This window comes from Indicator indicator, chromosome 12 (genome assembly GCF_027791375.1).
Source record: "Indicator indicator isolate 239-I01 chromosome 12, UM_Iind_1.1, whole genome shotgun sequence".
Lineage (NCBI taxonomy): Eukaryota > Metazoa > Chordata > Aves > Piciformes > Indicatoridae > Indicator > Indicator indicator.
In genome coordinates this window covers 21,115,785-21,137,898 of record NC_072021.1, presented here as the reverse complement: position 1 = coordinate 21,137,898, position 22,114 = coordinate 21,115,785, and the positions used below count along the sequence as shown (strand labels likewise).

Genomic DNA, 22,114 nt, shown 5'->3' with positions numbered 1-22,114 from the left:
TATAACCTCCCTCTTGTTCTGGAGGTGTTTTAATACCTCTTTTAAATGTTCTATCTGGACACTTCTGGAAATTGAAGTGTTTCTTTGAAGAATGGAGATCAAGTTTGCACGCTTCAGACTTCATGTGGGTGGCAGGATAATTAATACGAAATTACATATTCTAAAATTAGGGTTAAAGTTTGACACTCTGGGAGAAATCTTCACAAATCTAAACTCAAAATGCCTGCCTTGGGTGTTCAGTTAAATGATTGTTTACCACTGTAGACTTGTTGTAGTGGAGACAGTTGCAGCAGTCACTGCATTTTCCTTGCCTGATTTGGAAAGTCAAACATAGTGTCTTACCAAGCCAGACATTTTCTGGCAAGGAAGAGTCATTACAGGCATACCTGCTGTCTTACATGGACTATATCAGGTGACTTTAAAATAATTGTTTATCATAATCAGATGCAAATTAAACAATTTCACGGGATGCAATGCCACTACAGCCTCAGAAACATCTGATCTGGTGTTTTGTTCCAAGCTACAACAGAAACGAAGACCAGATGCACTGTGCTCTGCTCCTTCTTTAGTCATTATTCTCTAAAACTTTATAAAAATAGATTTCAGTTTATTATTAGGCAGTTCTTCACTATGTCTGGTTTTGGTTTTTGGTTTTTTTTTTTCCCTTTTTGGTTTAACAAGGAGCAGTATGGAAGAAAGACAGTTTACACACCTGGACTGCCTAGCATCTTAGAGGTCAGCGCTGGTGACCTGTGGGATACCCCTTCTCTGGTGATTTGCTTGGTACAAGCACACTAACAGTGGAGAAGCTAAAGAAGTGTATAAGGAAGGTTTCAGGATACTTGGGGACAGAATGAGAAAGTATGATGATATAATCAGTGTAAAAGCTGAGGGTGGCTTTTACTCTGTAATTTAATTAAGGAGTAGGCTTAACAAGTGCTCCCTCCTTCTCTGAGGTAGTCAAAGTCATGGGTCATAAATCCTGTGCCAGGGATTCCATCAGTTTGGACAGCAGTCAGCGTGTGTGAGAGGTTACAGAGATAAAGGGAAGGTTATTTTTTGGCACTATGGATTCCTACCCCATTGTGACAGGTTTAAATTTTCAGATGTTTTTAAGCTGTAACCTTTAGGGGAGGGATTAGGTACAACCTCTGTCAGATATGAAAGGACTGCCACATTTGATCTTGAAAATTATTTAGGTCTCAATTGTAAAAATTGTTCCCTTTGGATGACTGAATGATGCTATGTTTCAGACTACACCTGTAACTCATATATAAAATTCATCCCATCCTTCTATGAGTTCAAAATACAAGCAGTAAAAAAGTAAAACTGCTTTTCACAATATGATGAAACAATTTGTCTGGTTGTTTAGAAGAGCTCTGTTCTCCTTTGTCCCCATTAGAGTCTAACTGTCATAACCTGCATGTTTGGAAAGGAAGTGTTTGTTGTCGTACTTGCTGGTGTGTTCCACTTGTTTAACTTGAGGTTTTATTGGTAAATTTATCCTTCATGAATAACCTCACTTATTGTGAAGCATAACATATGTAAAGATTGCAAATAGAAGTGCCTGTCGTAAGAAGCCTTTTTCATTTTTTCTGATTCCATTTTTCTTCAATCTATCAATTCCAGTTATTTGGTACAAACTGACTCCATGGATCTCATTATCCTTCACACAAAAATGCAAGTCATGTAATTTTTAAACAACTCAGGGCTGGTTAGCCACTCCTTCTGGACACAGTAAATTGTTTTATTTGGAGTGCTCCCTGAGACTTGGGAGTTAAATTCTACTTCAGTTATCAAAATTTCCAGCATCTGCAACTTTGTAGTATGAACCTGCAAGCTCAAAGCACCAAGATCAAGATTTTTATATAGCTAGAGTCTGAAAGATTCCAATGTGAAAGCAGCTCTGCTTTTAAATCTGTTATGTCTGTAGAACATGATTCTTGTAAGTTAATGTTTAAGCCAGGGCATACAAGTTTATGGAAGGCATATAAGAAAGCTTGCAAGTTTGAGGCAGGCTGTGTAAACACCAGCACCATCTTTTTAATCGGGCTCTATATGTCTGAGAGGATGGTTTTCCATAATGCTTTACATACAAGGCAGACAGTTGATGGTATGAATGGATATCGATGACAACCACTTTTGGGGGGATAGGTAGCCCTCAGGTGATTAAAATTCCCTGTATGAGAGTCCTGTTACCAGCATTTGTCTGTGTAAAGATTGTTAAAGCAACTGGTGAACTGCAGTGTTTTTCCTGGAGCAATGTTCTACATGGAAAACCATGCCTGTCGACTCCAAACTGCAGTTCATTTGTTGAAGCAAACAGCAGAAGCACTAATAGGATTTGTGTTTTGCTTGATATAGCCACATGAGGAATTAACCTCGATAAAGGCAACTGTGCAGAGGAATGCAGTTTCTCTTTAGGAGCTTAGTATGGGTTATTTTTACAATTCCTCTGGTATTTAAGTATACACTCAATAATGAGTTAGAAGAATCACTGTGTTAATACAGCAACACTTTAAAAATAGCAAACAGTTTGAATGTGAATGCACCATTAATGTTCTTTGTGCTGGTGAGGCTTCCCTCAGCAAAAATGATTGCGGGCAGAGTGTTTATTCCTATCATAAACAAACCTATAGTCCTAAAGGCTTTAGAAAGGTGAGGAGGTTGATTTTTGCAGTGCAGTAACAATTAACAATACCCTATTTGTAAGTCTGTTATGGGAATGGTGGCTTGTTGGGAGACTGAGTATTGAAAAAGTGAGTAAAGCACTGCATGACAGGAATGGCCTAAGGAGCGTAGGTATGATCAGTTCATTTTTTTTCCTTTCTGACTAGTTTAAGCATTTCTAATGAGGAAAAAACGCCAGCTTTTTGAACATGAAGATTATATGAAGGTACCTATAATGCTTATTAGCTGTTTGGGTTTTTTTTTTGCGTTAGGTCAGCTAGGGTAATTATAGAAGGAGCTGCCTCCACTATTTACTGACCCTTAAAAGGACCATGCAAATGTTATCCTGACTGAAACTTAAAGATCAACTGTCTGGTCAGTAATCTGCAGAAAGATGAAGGTTCTCAGATGGTATCTTACACAGGACAAAAAACACCTTGTGTCACTGTTTCCACATCACTTCAAATCTGTAGGCAACTGGAGGCTGGAAATGAACTATTTTCTTTGCTGCTTGCATTTCTAGGGTGTGAATGTTGTGCTGACCATACCCTGCCTGGCTGCTTGCTTGACAAAAAAATAGGGGTTTGGGCTTCTTTCAAGTCTGTTTGCCTTCCGTTTTCAAGTTCTGTTCCTGGATACATTGACCAGATGCCATGCTGGGATGGGTACATGCCAGTCATTTGTTTGGCAACGTAAACCAGATCCTCTGTGGTTTCCTAGGGCTTGGGGCTTGGTGAGGTAGAATGGATGCATCAGGAGTAAACCTCTACTACGGTGAATGGGAGTTTAGTATTTAGGTAATCCCATCTAGCCCAGTGTTTGTTAGAATGCTGTTTTAAATGTCTTAACTTTGAGCAAGCCTCATAAAATTTAGTATTTCCTAGGCATGCTCTTCATCTTGCCTTTTCTTATGTTAATCATGCTTCTGAGTCTCCTTGAGGTCTGGTTAGAGCAATGCAGAAGGGCAGTCAAAGTGTCCTTTTGACCCAACCCTTGTGCTGCAGAGCAGCACAGGACCAGACCACCCAAGGAAGGTCTCAGGTTATGCCTACTTCTGCTGGGCAGCTCCCTGCCATCTCTGAGCAGCTCCATATTGAATAGGTCCTCGTTGTAAAAGTATAATTGTAATTGAAAATGTTTGTTAACTAGATTTTTTTTTTTAATTATTATTGTTAGGGAGTAGGAGAGTGTCACTTCAATCTGGGCTGAACACAATTAACAGTTCAGGTGTGGCTCTACTTGGAGATAAAAATAGATGTTAACATGAGGTTTGGGTCAGGACTCGGTTCAGCTGTGTAAGTAGAAGGTCCTGTTCGAGGTATTGTTGTGGTAATCACTGCAACAAAAGCTCCACTGTTGATTAAGAGAACAGGCTTGCGAGTTGGTGCTGAAAGATTTTCTGTTGTATATGTAAGAGTCTCTTGAGTTCAGGGATTTTAAAGCGCATTTGAGCCAAAGTGCCTTTGTTTATAAATTTGCCAATATTCTAGAAGTGGTGACGAAAAACCCTATTGAGCTTTGGATAAACTGGGATGCTGCATATCTTCAGGCGACACATGTCACTGTAATTGATGTCTAATCTTGCAGCGAGAGCGCCCTGTGAAGTGCTGCAGTCTTACGTAATGCATGCAGTCGAAGTGGGGCATCACGTACCGCCGATGCATGTTAATGACATCCCGTAAAGGCAAGGGGAAGGATTAGTGTGGCAAAACAATTTATTGATTGCTGTATTCATACACGTGTCTACATACATTTAGGCACTTGTGAGCGATGGGAAATGGATGCTAGCATAGTTGTGTGTGACCTTTAAATTCTGTATCTGCAGCTTGTTTAACTGGCTAGCAACCGGAGACAGTCTTTACAGCCTGGGAATAATAAATACACTGACAGTGTGAAGTTAGCATCTGCTTCGTATATTCCTGTATGTGTATACTTCGATACAACCTGCATTTTTCTGACTGTGAAGAAAGTTTTCAGCTTTTTATTTGATGTAAACACCTTTGTTATATCCCTTAAGCTGCTAATTCAGTGGAGGTTCAAAGGGCATTTTTTTGTATTACTGCTAGTTCAGCACACTGGATGTTGCATCAGATTAAATCTGTATTCAGATTCAGCTCATTAAGCACTGTGATGCAAATTTCTTATTAGTATCAAAGTGATATATTTCTGAATATTGGTTAATAAGTGAGAGGGGAAGAAAAGTTTAAAAAAAGTTTCCCAAGAGCCCAAAAGGATGGCACAGATAGCATAGAAAACTCCTGTGGATCAGTTTCATCAGTTGATGAGAGCTTTTAGTAATGTTCCAGTTACTTGCCCTCTCTGAAGCTTAGTTATCTGCTGCAGCATAGAGAAAGTTTGTTTGTCACTCAGTGATTTGAGTATAGAAGGTTTGTTTTCTTGGTTTAAGTAAACCTTACACTTTTCACTGGTCTGAATGTACCTTGGCAAAAATAAATAACCATCCTTGTGGTAAGGATATAATCTGTGCAACCTGTAGGAATTGCTAAGCATTTTTACTATAATGAAAAAATCTGCAAAAGCAATTTATTTTCTTGGTCTTTCCCTGAGTAGGGCATGAGTCATACACATTGCCTTTGATTCCTCCTCTTCAGCAGCAGCAGGAGTAGCTAATATTGGCACATGTGTCTTTCAGTGGTTGCTTGTTGTATTGGGTAAGGATATAGAGAGATGGATTTTTACAGTAAGCTAGAAATTCTCCCTGAATTACTACAGGTTACTCTTGTGGCAGTAGGTTAGTAAGAGGGTTATAAATTTTAAAATAAATAATTAAAGCTTTAAAAGCTTTACTTGACAGCAATCATACTAAAAGGAAAAATATGTTTACCTGCCTGTAGAGCAGTGCATGTGTTCTCTCTCCAGTGTCTCCAGACCTCAGCTGTTCTCATCCTTTTGCTTCCCCTCTCCCCCTTTTGCACATACCTTTGGCTCATTTCTCTTAACATATGCTTCTCTTTCCTGACACAGCACCATAAAACTGGGTTATAAAACTAGAAATTGTCAGGGAAGCCACATAAACTTTTCTATAACTTTGGCAGAATGGCAGTATAGCAGCACAGCTTAATGAAACACTGATGACTCCAACAGTTGCCAAATATGAGAAGGGCAGGACAGTTGTAGGAGGTTGAGGAGCAATAATTGAGCAGAGAGAAAAGGGGGAAACCAGATAATGAAATCCTTTAAGAGGCCTGTCACTTATTTCCTTAACTCCATTTTTTCAGAAGTGTTATATAACATGGTTGCTGCTAGCATGCTATTGCATGGGTAATTTCAGAAGCTGTTGTGGTACCAGAAGGCAGAACAGCTTTGCCAGAAGGGGATGTTGCTCTTCTATGGCTTAAAAACACCTCCAGGACTCTACGTGAAACAGCCCACTAATATTTCTGTGCTGAAGCTGTTGACAAGCAAGAGTATTGCTTTATTACTAGCTTAGTTATTCCTTCAAAATGGGTGGCTGTAGTCTTCTTGTAGGCATGGCATGTAATGGTTGTAATGGTTTCCAAATTCTGGGGAGTTGTTTCTGCTGTAAAAGTGTGACTTGTTTGCATCCAGCTAGTCAGGAAATTTAAAATTTGAAGTACAAGTTTAAAGGACATTTTGGGCAAGTTTTACAGCACCTCTGACCTAACTTAATCCTTTTATTATTCTTATTATTTGTTCATATATATAGATCAGACTTTCATCTATAATCTCATGACAGGGACTAACTAAAGCAGGTGTACTTTAAAGACACGGATCTGCTATAAAAGTTTTGGATGTTACAGTGATGCAGGTAGTGGCTTCCTGTCCTGAAAGAGGAAGACAGGCAGTGCTCCAGCCCTCTGCCCTGCAAAGCATCTCTTTGATTCTCTGTATTTGTTCTGATTTATTCACAGTGGGCTGCGTCTGATTTTTACTTTGGAAAGAATTTTCTACATTTTATGTTTGGATGTCAGTCCTTTGAAGTACCTTGCTTTTTATGTCAGTCATAGAGTCATTTAGGTGTGAAAACACTTTTGAGATTATCAAGTTCAACCACTCACCCAGTGCTGCCAAGTCTGCCACTAAACCACGTCCCTCAGCACCACATCTACACATCTTTTAAATACATCCGGGGTGGTGACTCAACTACTTCTTTGGGCAGCCTGTTCCAGGGCTTGACAACCCTTTCAGGGAAGAAATTTTCCCTAATCTCCAACCTAAACCTCCCCTGGTGCAACTTGATGCCATTTCTTCTTGCCCTATTCCTCGTTATTTGGGAGAAGAGAACAACACTCACCTTGTTACAGCCCCCTTTCAGGTAGTGCTGGAGTATTGTAAGACCCACTCTGAGCCTCCTCCACACCAAATAACCCCAGTTCCATCAGCTGTTCCTTGTCGGGTTTGTTCTCCAAATTTTTCACCAACTTCATTTGTCATCTTTGGACATGCTCCAGTACCTCAATGTCTGTCTTGTAGTGAAGGGCCCAGAAGTGAACACCACATTTTAGGTGCAGTGTCAGCAGTGCAAACACAGGGGGACAAGCACTTCCCTGGTCCTGCTGGTCACACTGTTTCTGGTAAAAGCCAGGATGCTGTTGGCCTTCTTGCTTACCTAGGCATGCTGCTGGCTCATTCAGCTGGCTGTCAACCAGCATCCCCAGGCCTGTAGCATTCATGGGGTTGTTGTTACCCAAGTACAGGACCTGGCATTTGGCCTTGTTGAACTTCATGCCACTGGCCTCGCTCCATTGATCCAGCCTGGCTAAATCCCTCTGAAGGGCCTTCATACCCTCAAGCAGACCAATACTCTTACTCAACCTGATGTCATCTGTAAACTTACTGAGGGTGCTTGTAATAGATCCTTGTAATATTCCTATTAATTATTTGTGCTCTTATCACTCCCCCGAGTGCTAATATCCCCATCAAAATGGAGGAATTGTCCACTCATGTCCCACAGCTGATTTCTCATTTGCAGTAAGGAGGCCACCCTATCCCCAATCCACAGTAACAACAGACTGCGGGAGGCTGCAAACCCAATGCTCCCAGCCGTTGTGCAGCCATCACTGCTGACAAGGAGCTGAATGGGAGGGGGAAGGAGAGGATAGACTTCTTCCAAGTGGGTGATAGTTTGTGCTCCAGAGAAGTATGTTCAAATTGCAGAGTGCACGTATCCTGCTTGTAAGATGTATATAATGTGTTGACAGCTTGTGAATGTTGCAGGCTAAGCAGAAGAGCTTTTACTTGACAGGCACAAGAATAATTTCAGGATGTGAGTTTTACCAGTGCGAAGATTGAAGCCATGGGTTTGATACTGCTCCTATTTTACGTGGTGTTTATTGCAGTAGGTCGTTCCTGAGACACTGAGTGAATAAAGATGCCTGACAGCTTGATAGGCTATCAGGTTTTGTAGAAAGCTAGCAGCTATTAGAAATTTCTCAGTACCAGTTTTGATCTGAGGTTTTCCACCTGCTCTTTTGCAACTGAAATGAGCCTTATGATCATACATATTAGTATAATTTTTCTCCAGAATGCTCAAACTGAGTGCTTGTGCAGAAGTGAAGGCTCAAGGCTGGGCAGGGGTAATTTGATGAAGAGCAAGGTTTTCACATAAAGTCTAGCATTTGGTTTTGTTTCTTTTTACACCAGCAGATACTGTAGCATTAGGTACAAGCTAGAGACTGTCTCTTCCCACATATAACTGATTGCAAGTAGTGCTTAAAATTCTTTCCTTCTTAAAAGTTTGTACCCCCATATTTGGAAACTGCTCCTCATAATAATGGGCACCAGAAGAGATTAGTGTTCTTTTTCTTATTAATTCCTGTTGGTCAGAGTTCTTATTTCAGTCCACAAGGTAGAAGGTGGCTTTTCATGGGTGCAATAAACTCAGCATACAAGTACTAACTGTACCGCAGTAGTGTTCAAACCACCAGTCAAGCACATTCCAGTGCATTGGTTCACCATGTATTGGCTCAGATACAGTTTTCTTGGCAGCTCAGTTGTACATGAGCTCTGAATCATTGGAAATCCTAAAATCTGAGGGGAGATAGCAAGAAGCAAAAAGATTTGTGGTTGAGGTTTCATGGTGTTAAAGTTGTCAAAATAGGCATGCAGCTTGTTAGCAGTTTTTTCTAGGGGATTCAAACATGTGGCAACTCTGTATTTTTATTTTAAATATAAGGAAGTGGATATTGGGCTGCATTTATTAAACTATTACAGCCACCTTCTGAAATCCCTGTTCCTCATACTGACGTTCCAAAGCTCAAATGCCTGAGTTTGTGGTGGTTTCTATGATTCTGTTGTTGCAAGATGAAGAGCAGACACTGGCATTCTGTTTCACAGCTTTTGGACAAGCATTGGGTTTGCTTGTTACCCTCTTGAAAAACAGTCTAAACAAAGCAGCATGTGTAAATGATGTATTTTTAAACAGATGGATGTGAAATATTTTCAGCCACACATAATATTTTATGGAGGGATGAAATTATGGAATACAAAGTATTTGCAGGGCATGACAGTTGCTTTGTTAGTTCAGACATTTGTATGGTGTTTACTTGAAGTGTATAAACAAGTCTCTAGGTGGTGATTTCTGACAAATGAAAATGGGAGTTTAGCATCCTATTCCCATATCAGATCTTATTGTTAAGCTTATAAATAACTATTTTCTCCCCAATAGAACTTATCAAAAAGAGTTTTTGAATAGAAACTGCTGCATGTGACTTAATCTTTCTTCCATGTAACTTGTGACCTCACACAGCCCTTAGACTGATGGTGACACAGTGAGCATTTCCTGTGAACCGTGAGCAGTGCTGGTCCCACTATTGTTGGGCACTTTTTTGTCTGGGAAAAAACAAACCCTTATTTACTAGAAGCCAGTGTCCTGTTTGTTTGTAGCTGGCTGGGAAATGCCATATTACAAGGGTCTCAGTGGCAGTCGTTGCTGCTAACAGTAGCTGTTGTTGTTTTGCTCTTTTTTCTCACTGATTTGTATGAGACTTAGGAGTCTGCCTTGTGACCTGTTCCAGATTCAGTTCATGGCACAAATACTAACCTTGTTTATTCAGTATGGTTTTTTTGTCTTTTTTTTCTCCTCAGTGTTTCCTCAGATTAGCTGTCAGTAAAGGGCTAAATAATAATCCTCCAGTAATTATTCCTCTCCTAAGAGGCCACCAGGTTACTTTTGGCAGGTGATGATCCACTTTTAGAGCCACTACCTTGAAAGGCAAGCACAGAGGTGGAAAGTTACAGATAAAATAAAGGAACAGCATTGAACTGGTAATGGGACACAGCTGCTTTGGCCTTTGAGTCTGCATGGAGGCTCAGCAGCCTTTGGTACAGGCATGTGCTGCATGATACTTCTCTTGGCCATAGAAAATCAGTCCCAGCCTAGTCACAGCCTGTTCCAGGTGGGTATAGTAGCTCTCAGCAACTGGAGTGTTTTATACTTGGCTGTGAGAGGATCATGGCAAGGCCTCTTGATGAGAAGCTTGCTGTGCAGTACTGCCTCGAAATCTAGTCCAAACCAGCATCCCTACATCTGTTCTGCACATCAGACTGGATGCTGCAGGGCTGCTGGCCAGGCACATCACCATAGCCAAGTTCATTTAAAAAATGTGCTGCCTCTGTGTCCTTGACGCTAGATGGAAGTATCAGAAGGAGCATCTCGGTGTCAAAATATTTTCTCTCCCTTAATTTCTGTTCATCATCTTCTTCTGCCTTGGACTTGCCTTCTTAACTGTATTCTCAGTTTCAATTATTGTATTAAATGATGAAGTTCTGTAGCTATAGCAGCATATGTGTACAGAGAAAGGAACTGTTAGGGATATGTCATTACCTTTCTGAACTGCCTACAGCCCTTCACGACATAATTTCTATAAAATTTCATTAATTTCTATAAAGCTCATTCTTGTGAGGCAGCAAATCTCTGGAAGACTTGGAGGAGGCTGTGTTGTTTGTATGCATTTGTGCATAAACAAATATATGTATATAAACGCACCATCTCTATTTCAATTTTCACTCTTATTTTGGTTCTACTGCCAAATCATGCACGCCAACCTCAATATGCATGTCATGTATGCAGACATTCCAGATGCCAAAACCAGAACAAGTTCTTTTAAAGGAAAAAAAAAAATACTGTGATGCTGGAGTTCTCCTTGTCTCGTTTATATGAAAATGACTAGCACTAAAGCAAACCTACTGTTGAAATTAAGAAGGTCCTGTAGACTCTGCCAGTATGAAGCACGAATTTATGAAGAACACATGCAAGAATGTGTTTTGAGGTCTTGCTTTATGGGGCAGTGCAGATAGTGCTCAGTGCCTTAGCTCTTTCCTGGAAGACCCATGGTAGAACATGCCTGTGAGCTTTATGAAAGTCTGCCTTTCCAGCAGGAATACTGAGCGAAGGTATCAGAGGTGACAACTAAATCTATACAGACAGAGAAGCCTTTTGTAGGCACCAAAACAGGCTCAGAGTTTTGGTTGGCTGGGTGGACCACAGCTTATCAAGAACACATCTCATCTTTAAGATATAGACCATAAATGCCTGGGGAAGCTCTAGGTAACTAACAAACTTTACTACCCATCCCTGAAGCGATTGTTCTGTTTGCCTGCCTGTATGTCGCTCAGGTAGGGAGTCTGCTGTCCAGCAGGGAGATTCAGGTGAGGATTCTCCCATCAGCAGATAAACTTTTCCTGTGTTGTTTTAGCTTGCATGTGCACCAGCTTCCTGCCATGAATCTTCTATAACCCCACTTGAGTGAACAACTAAATTATAATGTGATGGCATCACAGTTTACATACTGAGAGTAAAAAGTCCTGTGCTTCACTTAATAAATGATAACCGTTATGAATTCTGCACACCTGTATACAAAACGTGAGGATTTTATAAACTGCTAGCTTACACGTGGAATGCAATTTGTAGGGTTATGGGAGTGGTCCTATACCATGACTTCTCCAGCAAGAGAAAAAGCAGGTTGTGCTCATGGTGATGGTTCCTACCATTCTACAACCTCTGGGAACTGCTCACATTTCACTTCAAAGTTACCCCTTTCCTGTTTGCTTGGAGGAGCACTGAAACCTTTTTAGAAATTCCATTTTTCCTTGCTCTAGGGCTATGAATTCTTGTATATTTTGTTATCATCCCTTCTTTGAAAGATACTTTTGTCAGTAAGAGCAGTTGTATAAAAGTATCAGTGGTTTGTGTAAAGAAAGATCTCCAAATATAATGTCCTTGGATTTTCAAGTATCCTTTTTACCTCTCCATTAAAGCTACAACCTTAGCTCATTCTGAAATAATTTTCTTTTTCTTTTTTTTTTTTTTTTCCAAAGTAAGCCATTTTTAGAGTAAATACTTGGATTTAGACTTTTATTTGAAATACTTAGGTGCTGGGATGATCACTATTTTCAATCAGTGAGAATAACCCTTCTCAAGAGAGCATTTCAATCTCTCTTCTGATTCACACACAGAAAGATAAGACTTCCTAATTGTAGGCATGTAATAGAGGTTGGGTGAAAAGCCTTTTTTTCCTTTCTTTTACTGGCCTGTAAAACCAAACCAGAATGCAGGCCTTAATGTGACTTTGAGTTATTACATGCAAGCAAAGTTGACCTTGAAAGTACTGAAGACAAAGTAACAGTGGCAGTAAAAATCACTGGGTTTTAATACCCTTAGTGCATTTTTATGACAGTTGGTCTTAACTGTGGCTATAAAGCATTAAAAATACCTGTCTTGCCAATAGAGAAATGGACAGAGTTTAGTATTGAAGGAAACATGTTCATAAACAGGTTTTTCATTCCCTGTGGAAGTGATTTTTGATTCATAATTTCAAACAGGTTGTTTCCAATACTTTTTTTGTTGTTTAAAATCTATGTTTACCACAGAGAAGTGTCTCTGTAGACTGGAGTCAAAGTGGTGGCCTTAAGGACAAAAGGACTATCAGCTGTGTAGGCTCACTGTGTCCCTGGATATACACTCCTACTGCTTGTCCCTGCTCTGCCAGTGTTTCCTTGTTGTTTCTGCTAAACAGTTCTCATTAAAAGGAGCTGATTGTCTTAATGGATGTTGGAATATTAATAGTCTCTTAATTCTGTCCATTTTACTTACATCTGTTTAAGGTTGTTTATTCAGATGAGAGAGGGTGATGCATGTAACACTAGTAACATCTCTGGCTAGCCTTTATCCCCTGTGTTTATTTAAAGCAACTGTGTGATTTACTGCAAAACTTTCTCAACATCTCTCAAGTGTTTACTGATGGATGAGCTTGACTGTGATGTCCCAGCTCATAATTCACAAGTCACAACATAATTCAGAAAAGAAACTTCGGTTCTCAACATACTGCCCTCTTGCAACGATATGACATCAAATTATTTCAGATGTTGGTGATCACTGCAATAAAGATCAGTGACACTAGAGAAGCTACAGCTTCTAACTTTGTTTGAAACAGACTCACTGCAGTGATTTGGCATCACACAACAGCAGCCTTTGGTGCATAACTGCTGCTCAACACGATGGCTCTGTGGATACAAAATGGGATGAGTATTTACACATTCACCTTGAAAGGATCATAATCTGCCTACCATTTAGTTTTGCCTGCCTTGAGCTAGATGTTTCCTTTTCCCCATTTCTGTTAGTTTATTTTTAAGCAGATGCACCACACCCCCTCACCTATGCCAGCCCAGGCATCAATAAGTGTTTGCATCCTGGAGCAGGTGAGATGCCAGTTCAACACAGCGCCTGAACCTGCTTGGGAAGGCTGTTTGACACGGTGAAGCTAAAGAGAATGTTAAAATCACAGGGAGATGGAGGATTTCCCTGCACTTTTATTAGGATTACTGGCTTGCTGACTTGCACCTATGATTACAGTAGTGTTCACAAAGAGAAGCCAGGTGGTACAAATACTAGGATTTAAAGGAATGGTGCCCACAGCAATGGGTTCTTGAACAAGACCTTTAAACCTAATATGCACTGCTCCACTGCGTTAAGTATGTTTCAGCTAAGACTTTTGTGTCAGCCAAGTCCTCACCAAACACTTGGAAAAGCAAAGAGGTAGTGGTTTGAACCATGATTTGAACAAGGTGCCAACTTACAAACACAGCCCCTTCCTAGAGATCTGAAACCTGCTGCAGGAGTCAATAGTTAGATGGTAAGTGCCAATGTGGAGTATTTGCCTCTGACAGAGGGTTTTACCTGCCTATATGAAGGAAAGATGGCTAAACCATGATGCCATCCCCTGGTAGGGTGGTCATAGGCATACTTAGTACAAAACAGGTCAAGCAGGTTCAGAAGAGGCAAGTGACTTCCAGTAGCTCTGTACTTATCAAGGTAGCTGTGGCTATTAACTTGTTCATTCTCCCAAGTTGGGTCAAATCTCATAAACCTTGGCCCCAGATCTGTATTTTGAATCCTGATGATGAATTTGGTTACTTATGGAAAAAAAGTAGCTTATTTTCCTGTAATCAATCTCAGCATCGCCACAGGGCACACAAGAGTCTTGGGAAAATCTGATTTATCTCATGGAAGGAGTCAGCATTGTTAGTCAAGAATTGATGGCACTTTAAACAGCAGGAGATTAGACTTCCAAATTTGAAGCATAGGCTATTTTGAGCAGAGATTGGTATAATCCACCTTGGTAATGGATGCCTCAATGTGCTGAACAGGGAGTACAAGGTACAGGTTGATCTCACCAGCAAAGGTCAAATACTATTCACACGATATAGGGTTTGAATAATGAATGGTTTTCCTTCCTGGGATAAAAGACATTGAGGTTTTTTTAAGTCTTGGCATCAGTTGGACTGTAAGAAATTGATTGTTTTGTTGTTATTGCTTTACTAAGAAATGTGTCAAAGTGGTTACCTGACTTGTGCTGATAAACATGAGAGGGAGGCAAATCTCCAAGGACCCAAGTGTAGCTGCTCGTCTGGGCCAGTCTGCCATCTGCAGGCCATTACTCTCCATGCTTGAGAGGACTAAGACAAAACTTGGGTGTTTCTGTCCTTCTCCAGAAGTTACTATTTGTAACAAGTTTTTTTTTTCTAGGTAAATATTACACAAATCCAATGATCTTGTGCACAGGCACCTCAGTTCGGGAAAGCTTTTGCTTTTGTTGTCTGTTGATCCATTTTATAAGTAAACATTTTTGTGCTTAGAAATGAGACATTACAACAATCAAATTCTGTCCATCATTCTCAGTCCATTAAATCTGTAGTGTCTCTTTATGGTTGTGTATTAGATTACCAGTACCACTACAGGGGCCAGCTCTTGTGATATGTTAGAAGTTTTGCAGAGAAGGGGACATGTGTATACAACAACATAGCTGTCCAGGCATCCCAAAGATCTTTGTTTTTATCCTCTACAAGCAGATAAGAAGATGCAACAAAGCTATTTGGCTTTTACACAGCAGACCTTGGGTGCTACATCTTCACAGAAGCTATTGCCATTGACACCTCTGTCAAAAAAATTCAGGCCGCTCAGGAAAATTCATCAATTCAGCAAATATATTCAAGTGCAATTTTTTTCACAGTAGCAACTAATTTAGACTAATGATATTGCTGTTAGCTATCAGTTTTTATTTCAGTAGCTTAATTATATCTATTGTTGCCTTCATATGGCCTAGGTATTTGAAAGGTAAATGATTTGTGACTTCCTTAGCTGGTTTTCTAACCGTTAGTATTAATGGGGATAGGAGGGAATTTGCTGTTTGTAAATTACTGATCAATTTACAGTTTTCAAAAGTATAACAAAGTTATGCCTATAAAGCAAAATATTTGCTGTGTACCACATAACCTTTAAATGATTTCTCTCTTTGTTTTAGGTCTTCCTGAACAATACTACAGCCTCACTTGGTTCCTTAGCCCCATCCTGGGCTTGATCTTCACTCCACTTATAGGTTCAGCTAGTGACCGCTGCACACTGAGCTGGGGCCGCCGGCGGCCTTTTATTCTTGCTCTCTGCATTGGTGTCCTGTTTGGAGTTGCACTTTTCCTTAATGGTTCTGTTATAGGTAAATAATGAAGAAATCATCTGCATGTATCTTCTGCTAGCATAGCTGCTTTAATCTTTGCGTGTAGGAAGTAAAGGTAATGCTGGGCAGTAGCTTTAATATTATGTTTCGTGTTAAACTCACGAGGAATGTCTGCTGCACTGCACTCACACTGTCCATCTTGCATGTTTTCATTTTTAATCGACAGTTATGGTGCTGTGCTGAGTATTGTGCAATGGTCACACGGTGTTGTTAATACAATGGTTGCCAGCATAATGTTTGCAGTCACCGAGATGAATTTGGTCAATCCTTGACATGGGAAAATTGTAGCAACCTGTTCACAGGGAAATGTTTCCTGTTGTGATCCATTTTCCCTTTAATGCATATCTGGCAACACATCCTGTTTCCAGCATTATTTCAAAAATTATCTTTTCACTTTTTCTTGTGCTTTTCTTAGACCTAGTATTGAAAAAGTCCAGAACACAGTTAATATTTGTTTATCAAAAGCTACGTGGGAAAATAATTTTTCCTGAGCCCCCAACAAAGCTGGTAAAAATAGTTTCCCTTGAACATAGTTTACTACAGAACTTAATCTACAATCTCTTTGTAAATTTAGCGTAGGAGAGGTGACAGCAAGTACAAATGTTTACATCATGGTTGTACTGATGCAATTGAAAGGAACTTAGCACCTAATAATATCCTCTTGGCTCTCTCTTTTTAGGGTTAGATGCAGCTCTATTGTGAATAAGTTTTACTAATTGAGGGAAATGAGTGGAAGGTTACTTTGGCTCAGCATGTTAGCTTTGTAAAGACCAACTGTGATGCCATGTGATGGTTTTCAGTTTTCTGCAAGCTGCAGTGAACAGACTTCAGATGAACGACATTTAGCTTACGCTTTTTTAATTTACCCAACCAGTAAATATTATTTGAATTGCTATCATATGGTATCAATTGTACTTTATTGTTCTGTCTTCAAGACTTATTCCTTCTAGTTCAGATGCATGCAAGATGTTAGACTGGTCCTCCTACAAGATTTTAATGGCTAGGCAGCACTTACTGCCACACAGAAGTTAGTTCAGTAGCTACTGATAGTGGCAAGCAAACCTCATACACAGTTTATAGACTTATGTTGAAGTGTCTCAACCTCTTGTATATCAACCCAAACTATTGTCTTTGATTTTTCATTAACTCTTTTTTGCACAGTTAATAAGCATTGCTTTCTGACAACCTGTGCTTTCCAGTGGTACCTCTGTACAATCAAACTTCCTTAAAACACAGAGGTTGTTGCTACACACTCTGAAAGTGAGCCTGGAGTGAACTGAAGTGAGGGCTGTTCCGTCATCTTCTGTTCCATACTAGGTGATAGAGGTTTGCCACAAACGTTCAATTTAAGACAGCACTTGAGCTGCCACTTAAAGCAAATGCACAACATGATAACATGATAAAGCAGTATTAGTCTTTCATTAATTGAGGTTTTTGAAATGGTGGCGTGTGTCACTTTTCAGACAAAAAGGACAATGCTTACTAGTCTCTCACAAAAAGTAGTTTGCTGGAAAAGGCCTCATTTCTATCCAAATTTTTTATTAGATGAACTCTGTATGCTCTCGTTGTCTGTCTGCTTCCCATTTTATTGTCACATTTTCCTGCTAGTCACCAGTTACTTGCAATCCTAATTTTGGTTTGGGGCTACAGGAGATGATACAGAAATGAGGTGGTCATTGTATCATACCCTTTTTCATAACCTGGCCTCTGGCAATAAGAGTCATGGGGAGGGGAACAAGGAGCTCAAGAGCAAGCTAAAAGAGAGGCTGGCTAACCCTAATAGTAACACACCCATATCCCAGAAGAACAGCAGTGTATGGATCCTGTTCACCTCTTCTTCTTCTGGGCACTGTTCTGCTGATTCTAACAAGTCTGAAGCACTGACACTGTTGGTGTTTTCTGCTGCAAGGTTCAGCTGAGCATGGCACACGTAAACTTTAGCTTTTAGAGGGCCTGATACAAATGAGGTTGAATATGCAGGAATCCTCACACTCTAGATTTAGATGAGTTTTGGTGGCTTAGCCAGTTCTTCTCTTCCCATAGTCTTTTTCATCTGTTACACTAATGGTTTTATCAGTCTTGCATGTGTGACTTCTAAATCTCTCTAGTTCAAGTAATTCATGCTTTTGTCAATGATTTGTTTCATGACAAATTCTCCAGCTTTAGTGGTGCCTTTCTACTCTGTAGGCAAAAAGCATTTCATCCCATGCTATCACCAGAAGCTGACTGAAGCTTTTTGCAATGCAAAATACCTTCATGTTGCTTCATCCTTAAAAGTTTTGCTTATAAAAGTGATCTAGAAAATAGGAATGTTTAAGAAAAGCAAAGAGAGGTGAAGGGGTTACTTTATCCTGGTGTACTTGCATGTCAGGCTCCATGTCAGGAATGCTGCCAGCAGTTCAGTTACCTATGTTTGTGACTGACAGATGAAGCATGGCATTTTGGGTTTGGGTGCTCATTTTTCCCACCATGGCTATCCTTCTAAAAACATCTTCAGTGTTTGAAGGAAAATACATATGAGAAACATGAAATAATATCCAATGCTCTCAAAGGTTTAAGAGCAACTTTAAAAATAACGTATTGAAAAATAAATATCAGCCTACAAATGCCGAAACATAATCCTTGGCCCAGACCACTTATGAAACTGCCAAAGTTGAAATTGGCATTTTATTCTGTAAAGGAATGCTTCCAGTAAGTGTGTTGGCCACCTTTCTTTTAAGAAGCTTAACCTTGCTCTTTGTAATTCTCCTATTTTAACTGACAAGCTTGGATTCCTTTTCCATTTTTCCTCAGGTCTGGCTATTGGTGATGTCCCGGACAAGCAGCCCATTGGTATAGTTCTCACAGTGCTTGGTGTAGTGGTGTTGGACTTCTGTGCTGATGCAACAGAAGGGCCAATTCGGGCCTACTTGTTGGATGTGGTGGACAGTGAAGAGCAAGACATGGCCCTTAACATCCATGCATTTTCAGCTGGTATGTAGTTAGTCAATACGTTTTTGACAGCTGTCAAGTCTTTCTGATGACCAACTTGTGACTGAACTGATCTTTCATGGACTCATGTCTCCTTTTTTTGTCTTCCACAGGTCTTGGAGGAGCAATCGGTTACATGTTAGGAGGGCTGGACTGGACACAGACCTTCTTGGGTGGTATTTTTAAATCTCAAGAGCAAGTCCTTTTCTTCTTTGCAGCCATTATTTTCTCTGTCTCCGTTGCTCTCCACCTTTTTAGCATTGAAGAAGAGCAATATAACCCTCAGCAGGACAGGACTGATGACGAAGGGGACACACTTTCTAGTGTCAAATTCAGTGGTAGTCTCCCTCCTCTGAATCGACTGAATATAATTAGTGAGGAAGAGCCCTATGGAGCCACTATGTTCCACGACGATGTTCAGTCAGAGCATGATCTCAATATGGAGTTTCTTGAGGTGAACATTGTAAGAAGTAAGAGTGACTCAGTTCTGCATATGCCTGATGCCACATTGGAAATTGAATCGGAGCTGCTTTTTCTGCATGACATTGAACCCTCCATTTTTCAGGATGCTTCATATCCAAATACTCCCCACAACACAAGCCAAGAGATCATGAAGTCCAAACTCAACCACCTGTCTGCTTTCCTCAGGGACAATGAGAAGGAGGAGGAAATGTTGCTTGATAATCACTTAAATGAAGACAAAGTCCCAAACCTGAATGGCTCCCTGCCAAAAGAGTTCCTCAATGGACACGCCAGAATAGGCATGAAACAGTCCAGTACTTCAAACTCCATGCGAAGGCGGAGGCACATGTTCTACCGTCAGCCCTCCTACACCTTCTCCTACTATGGCAAGATAGGCTCTCACCGCTACCGCTTTCGTCGGGCCAATGCTATCGTCTTGATCAAGTCCTCACGCAGCATGAATGACATCTATGACATGCAGAAGCGGCAGCGGCAGAGGTACAGACAGAGGAACCAGAGTGGCACGACAAATTCAAGTGGAGACACCGAGAGCGAAGAGGGGGAAACTGAAACCACCGTCAGACTCTTGTGGTTGTCAATGCTAAAGATGCCAAAGGAGCTGCTGAGGCTGTGTGTCTGTCACCTTCTAACTTGGTTCTCCATCATTGCTGAAGCTGTGTTCTATACAGATTTCATGGGACAGGTCATCTTTCAGGGTGATCCAAAGGTAAGAGAACATTTACCATTGGCAGGCCTGGAGAAGAGAAGGCTCTGGGGTGACTTACAGTTGCTTTCCAGTATCTGAAGGAGGTCTACAAGAAAGCTGAGGAGGGAATTTTTACAAGGGCTTGTAGTGATAGGATGAGAGGGAATGGATTGAAGCTTCAGGAGGGTACATTTAGACTGGATATTAGAAAGAAATTCTTTACAGTGAGGGTGGTAAGGCACTAGAATAGGTTGCCCAGGGAGGTCATGGATTTCCCCTCCCTGGAGGTGTTAAAGGCCAGGTTGAATAAGGCTTTGAGCAACCTGGTCTAGAGGAAGGTGTCCCTGCCCATGGTGTGGGTGTTGGATCTAGGTGATCTTGAAGGTCCTTTCCAACCCAAACCATTATGTGTTTTCATGCTTATGGTTACTCATTTCTGAGATATGCTCGTTACAAGAAAACTTTACATTTGTGTTTGTTGCAGGCCCCTTCTAACTCAACTGAGTTACACGCCTATAATGCTGGAGTTCAGATGGGATGCTGGGGACTGGTTATTTATGCTGCTACTGCTGCTGTTTGTTCAGGTAAGAGAGGGCACAGACAGTGGAATGCACGTATTTGTAAGCTAAAAACAGTTTTGTTTCAGTTAGCATCCCCTTCCCTGTTTGGGTTGACAGATGTTTTGGAAATGCATTTCTCTTGGTCATAAGGGAAAAGACTAATTTAAGAGTCAGCATAAAAAAATCCCTTCAAATGCAGAGATGGAAATATGACCCAGAGGAGTTAAGTGGCATAAAGTACACAATGGTATGAAAGGATAATGAATGGCATTTAGCAAGTCATCAGGAAATTAAAAATATGTTTGTTACTAGATCCAAGCGTATGTAAGAGGGGTTTTGCAAGGGCTGCTTTTAAAATCAAAATGATGAGTATGTATTTCTGAAAGTCTTTCGTGCTCCCTAATAACAGATAAACCACCTACAGACAATTTGGTCTTGGAACACAGGCTGAAATTGAGAGGGTTTGCCATACATAAATTCTGCCTTTTACAGCACTTGCACAGGGTCCATCTGCACAGATCAGTGTGGTGGGGGCTGCCTCTTTGTTGAGACATGCCAAAGTGAAGCTCACATGGGCAGCTTGTTTCTGAGCACAGACTGAAACGTGGCTGTAAACATCTGATCGCTTTGTTCAACAGATGTGCTTGTGCTAGCATCTCCTCTGTGCTTGGCGTGAACCTGCACTGATAAAGTTGATAAAGAGGTTAAATTAATGAATGGACTGAGTGGACCACATTTGAGCTTCACAGCATTTCATTCTGCCTCAAACCCATAGCATGGTTTAGGCAAGTCCCTGAGCTCATTCGTTCTCTGGTTTCTGAAGGAGCAATCCATCCTTTTCCCAATGAGGCTTAGCTCTATACTGCTTAGGCAAGCCAAATGTGCAGTGAGCATCCAAGTCCTAAACAGTCTGTCAAGTTGTCATGGCCACATCAATACCATAAAACTTCACCAACTAAACTGACCTTTGTTTTATTCTTCATCTCTGCAGCCTTGTTGCAGAAGTATTTGGACAACTACGACCTTAGTATCAAAGTGATCTACATCCTGGGCACACTGGGTTTCTCTCTTGGCACCGCAGTGATGGCTATGTTCCCCAACGTGTATGTCACCATGATAATGATCAGCACTATGGGAATAGTTTCTATGAGTATCTCCTACTGCCCTTACGCACTTTTGGGACAATACCATGATATTAAAGAGGTACGTGGAAGATTTTCAGTATTTTAATCAAGGCTGAGCATTTGCATTTCTCTGAAGATCACAGTGGCAAGATGGATTTATTAAATCCCATTATTTGATTTGCTGGGATGTGTGCCAAAGCACAAATTCAGCCTTGATGTTAAATAGCAAGAGCTGCTACTTAAATCAAATGGTATTAGCATCAAGTTGGCTCAGTGGGGTCACAATTCTTTTACCCTGTGCTGAGCTATAAAAGATTTGGGTGCATATGAAATAACTGCTGTAGTATTTGTTATATACCTCATTGTTACTGCTGGGTTTGGTGTATTATATGAGCATTAGTCAGGTTCTTCACCGTCTTGGACATTGAGGTGAGTCTGGAAACGAAGCTGCGATTCTGGGGATACATAGGGCAAACCAATCCTGCTGGAAACAAGCACAGATTTACATTCCGCTTTGTAGCACTTCCATTTGGATTACAAAGGATAATTTATTTTAACGTATTTCTGCATTGGGATTGGGAGGAGCATTCATTTTGTAATCATAAAAGAATAATTGCCACTGTTTCCTGT

General features: G+C 40.6%; 1 protein-coding gene across 1 annotated transcript in view; it reads left to right on the top strand.

Moving 5' to 3' along the window:
* The window catches only part of SLC45A4 (solute carrier family 45 member 4), a 32,333-nt gene that overhangs the window by 9,539 nt on the left and 680 nt on the right, over positions 1–22,114 (top strand). The window contains exons 2-7 of the mRNA XM_054385364.1: positions 15,453–15,641; positions 18,456–18,635; positions 18,746–18,957; positions 19,012–19,821; positions 20,285–20,384; positions 21,352–21,563. Coding sequence (XP_054241339.1) covers positions 15,453–15,641; positions 18,456–18,635; positions 18,746–18,957; positions 19,012–19,821; positions 20,285–20,384; positions 21,352–21,563 — 1,703 coding nt within the window. The remainder of the gene's footprint in view (positions 1–15,452; positions 15,642–18,455; positions 18,636–18,745; positions 18,958–19,011; positions 19,822–20,284; positions 20,385–21,351; positions 21,564–22,114) is intronic.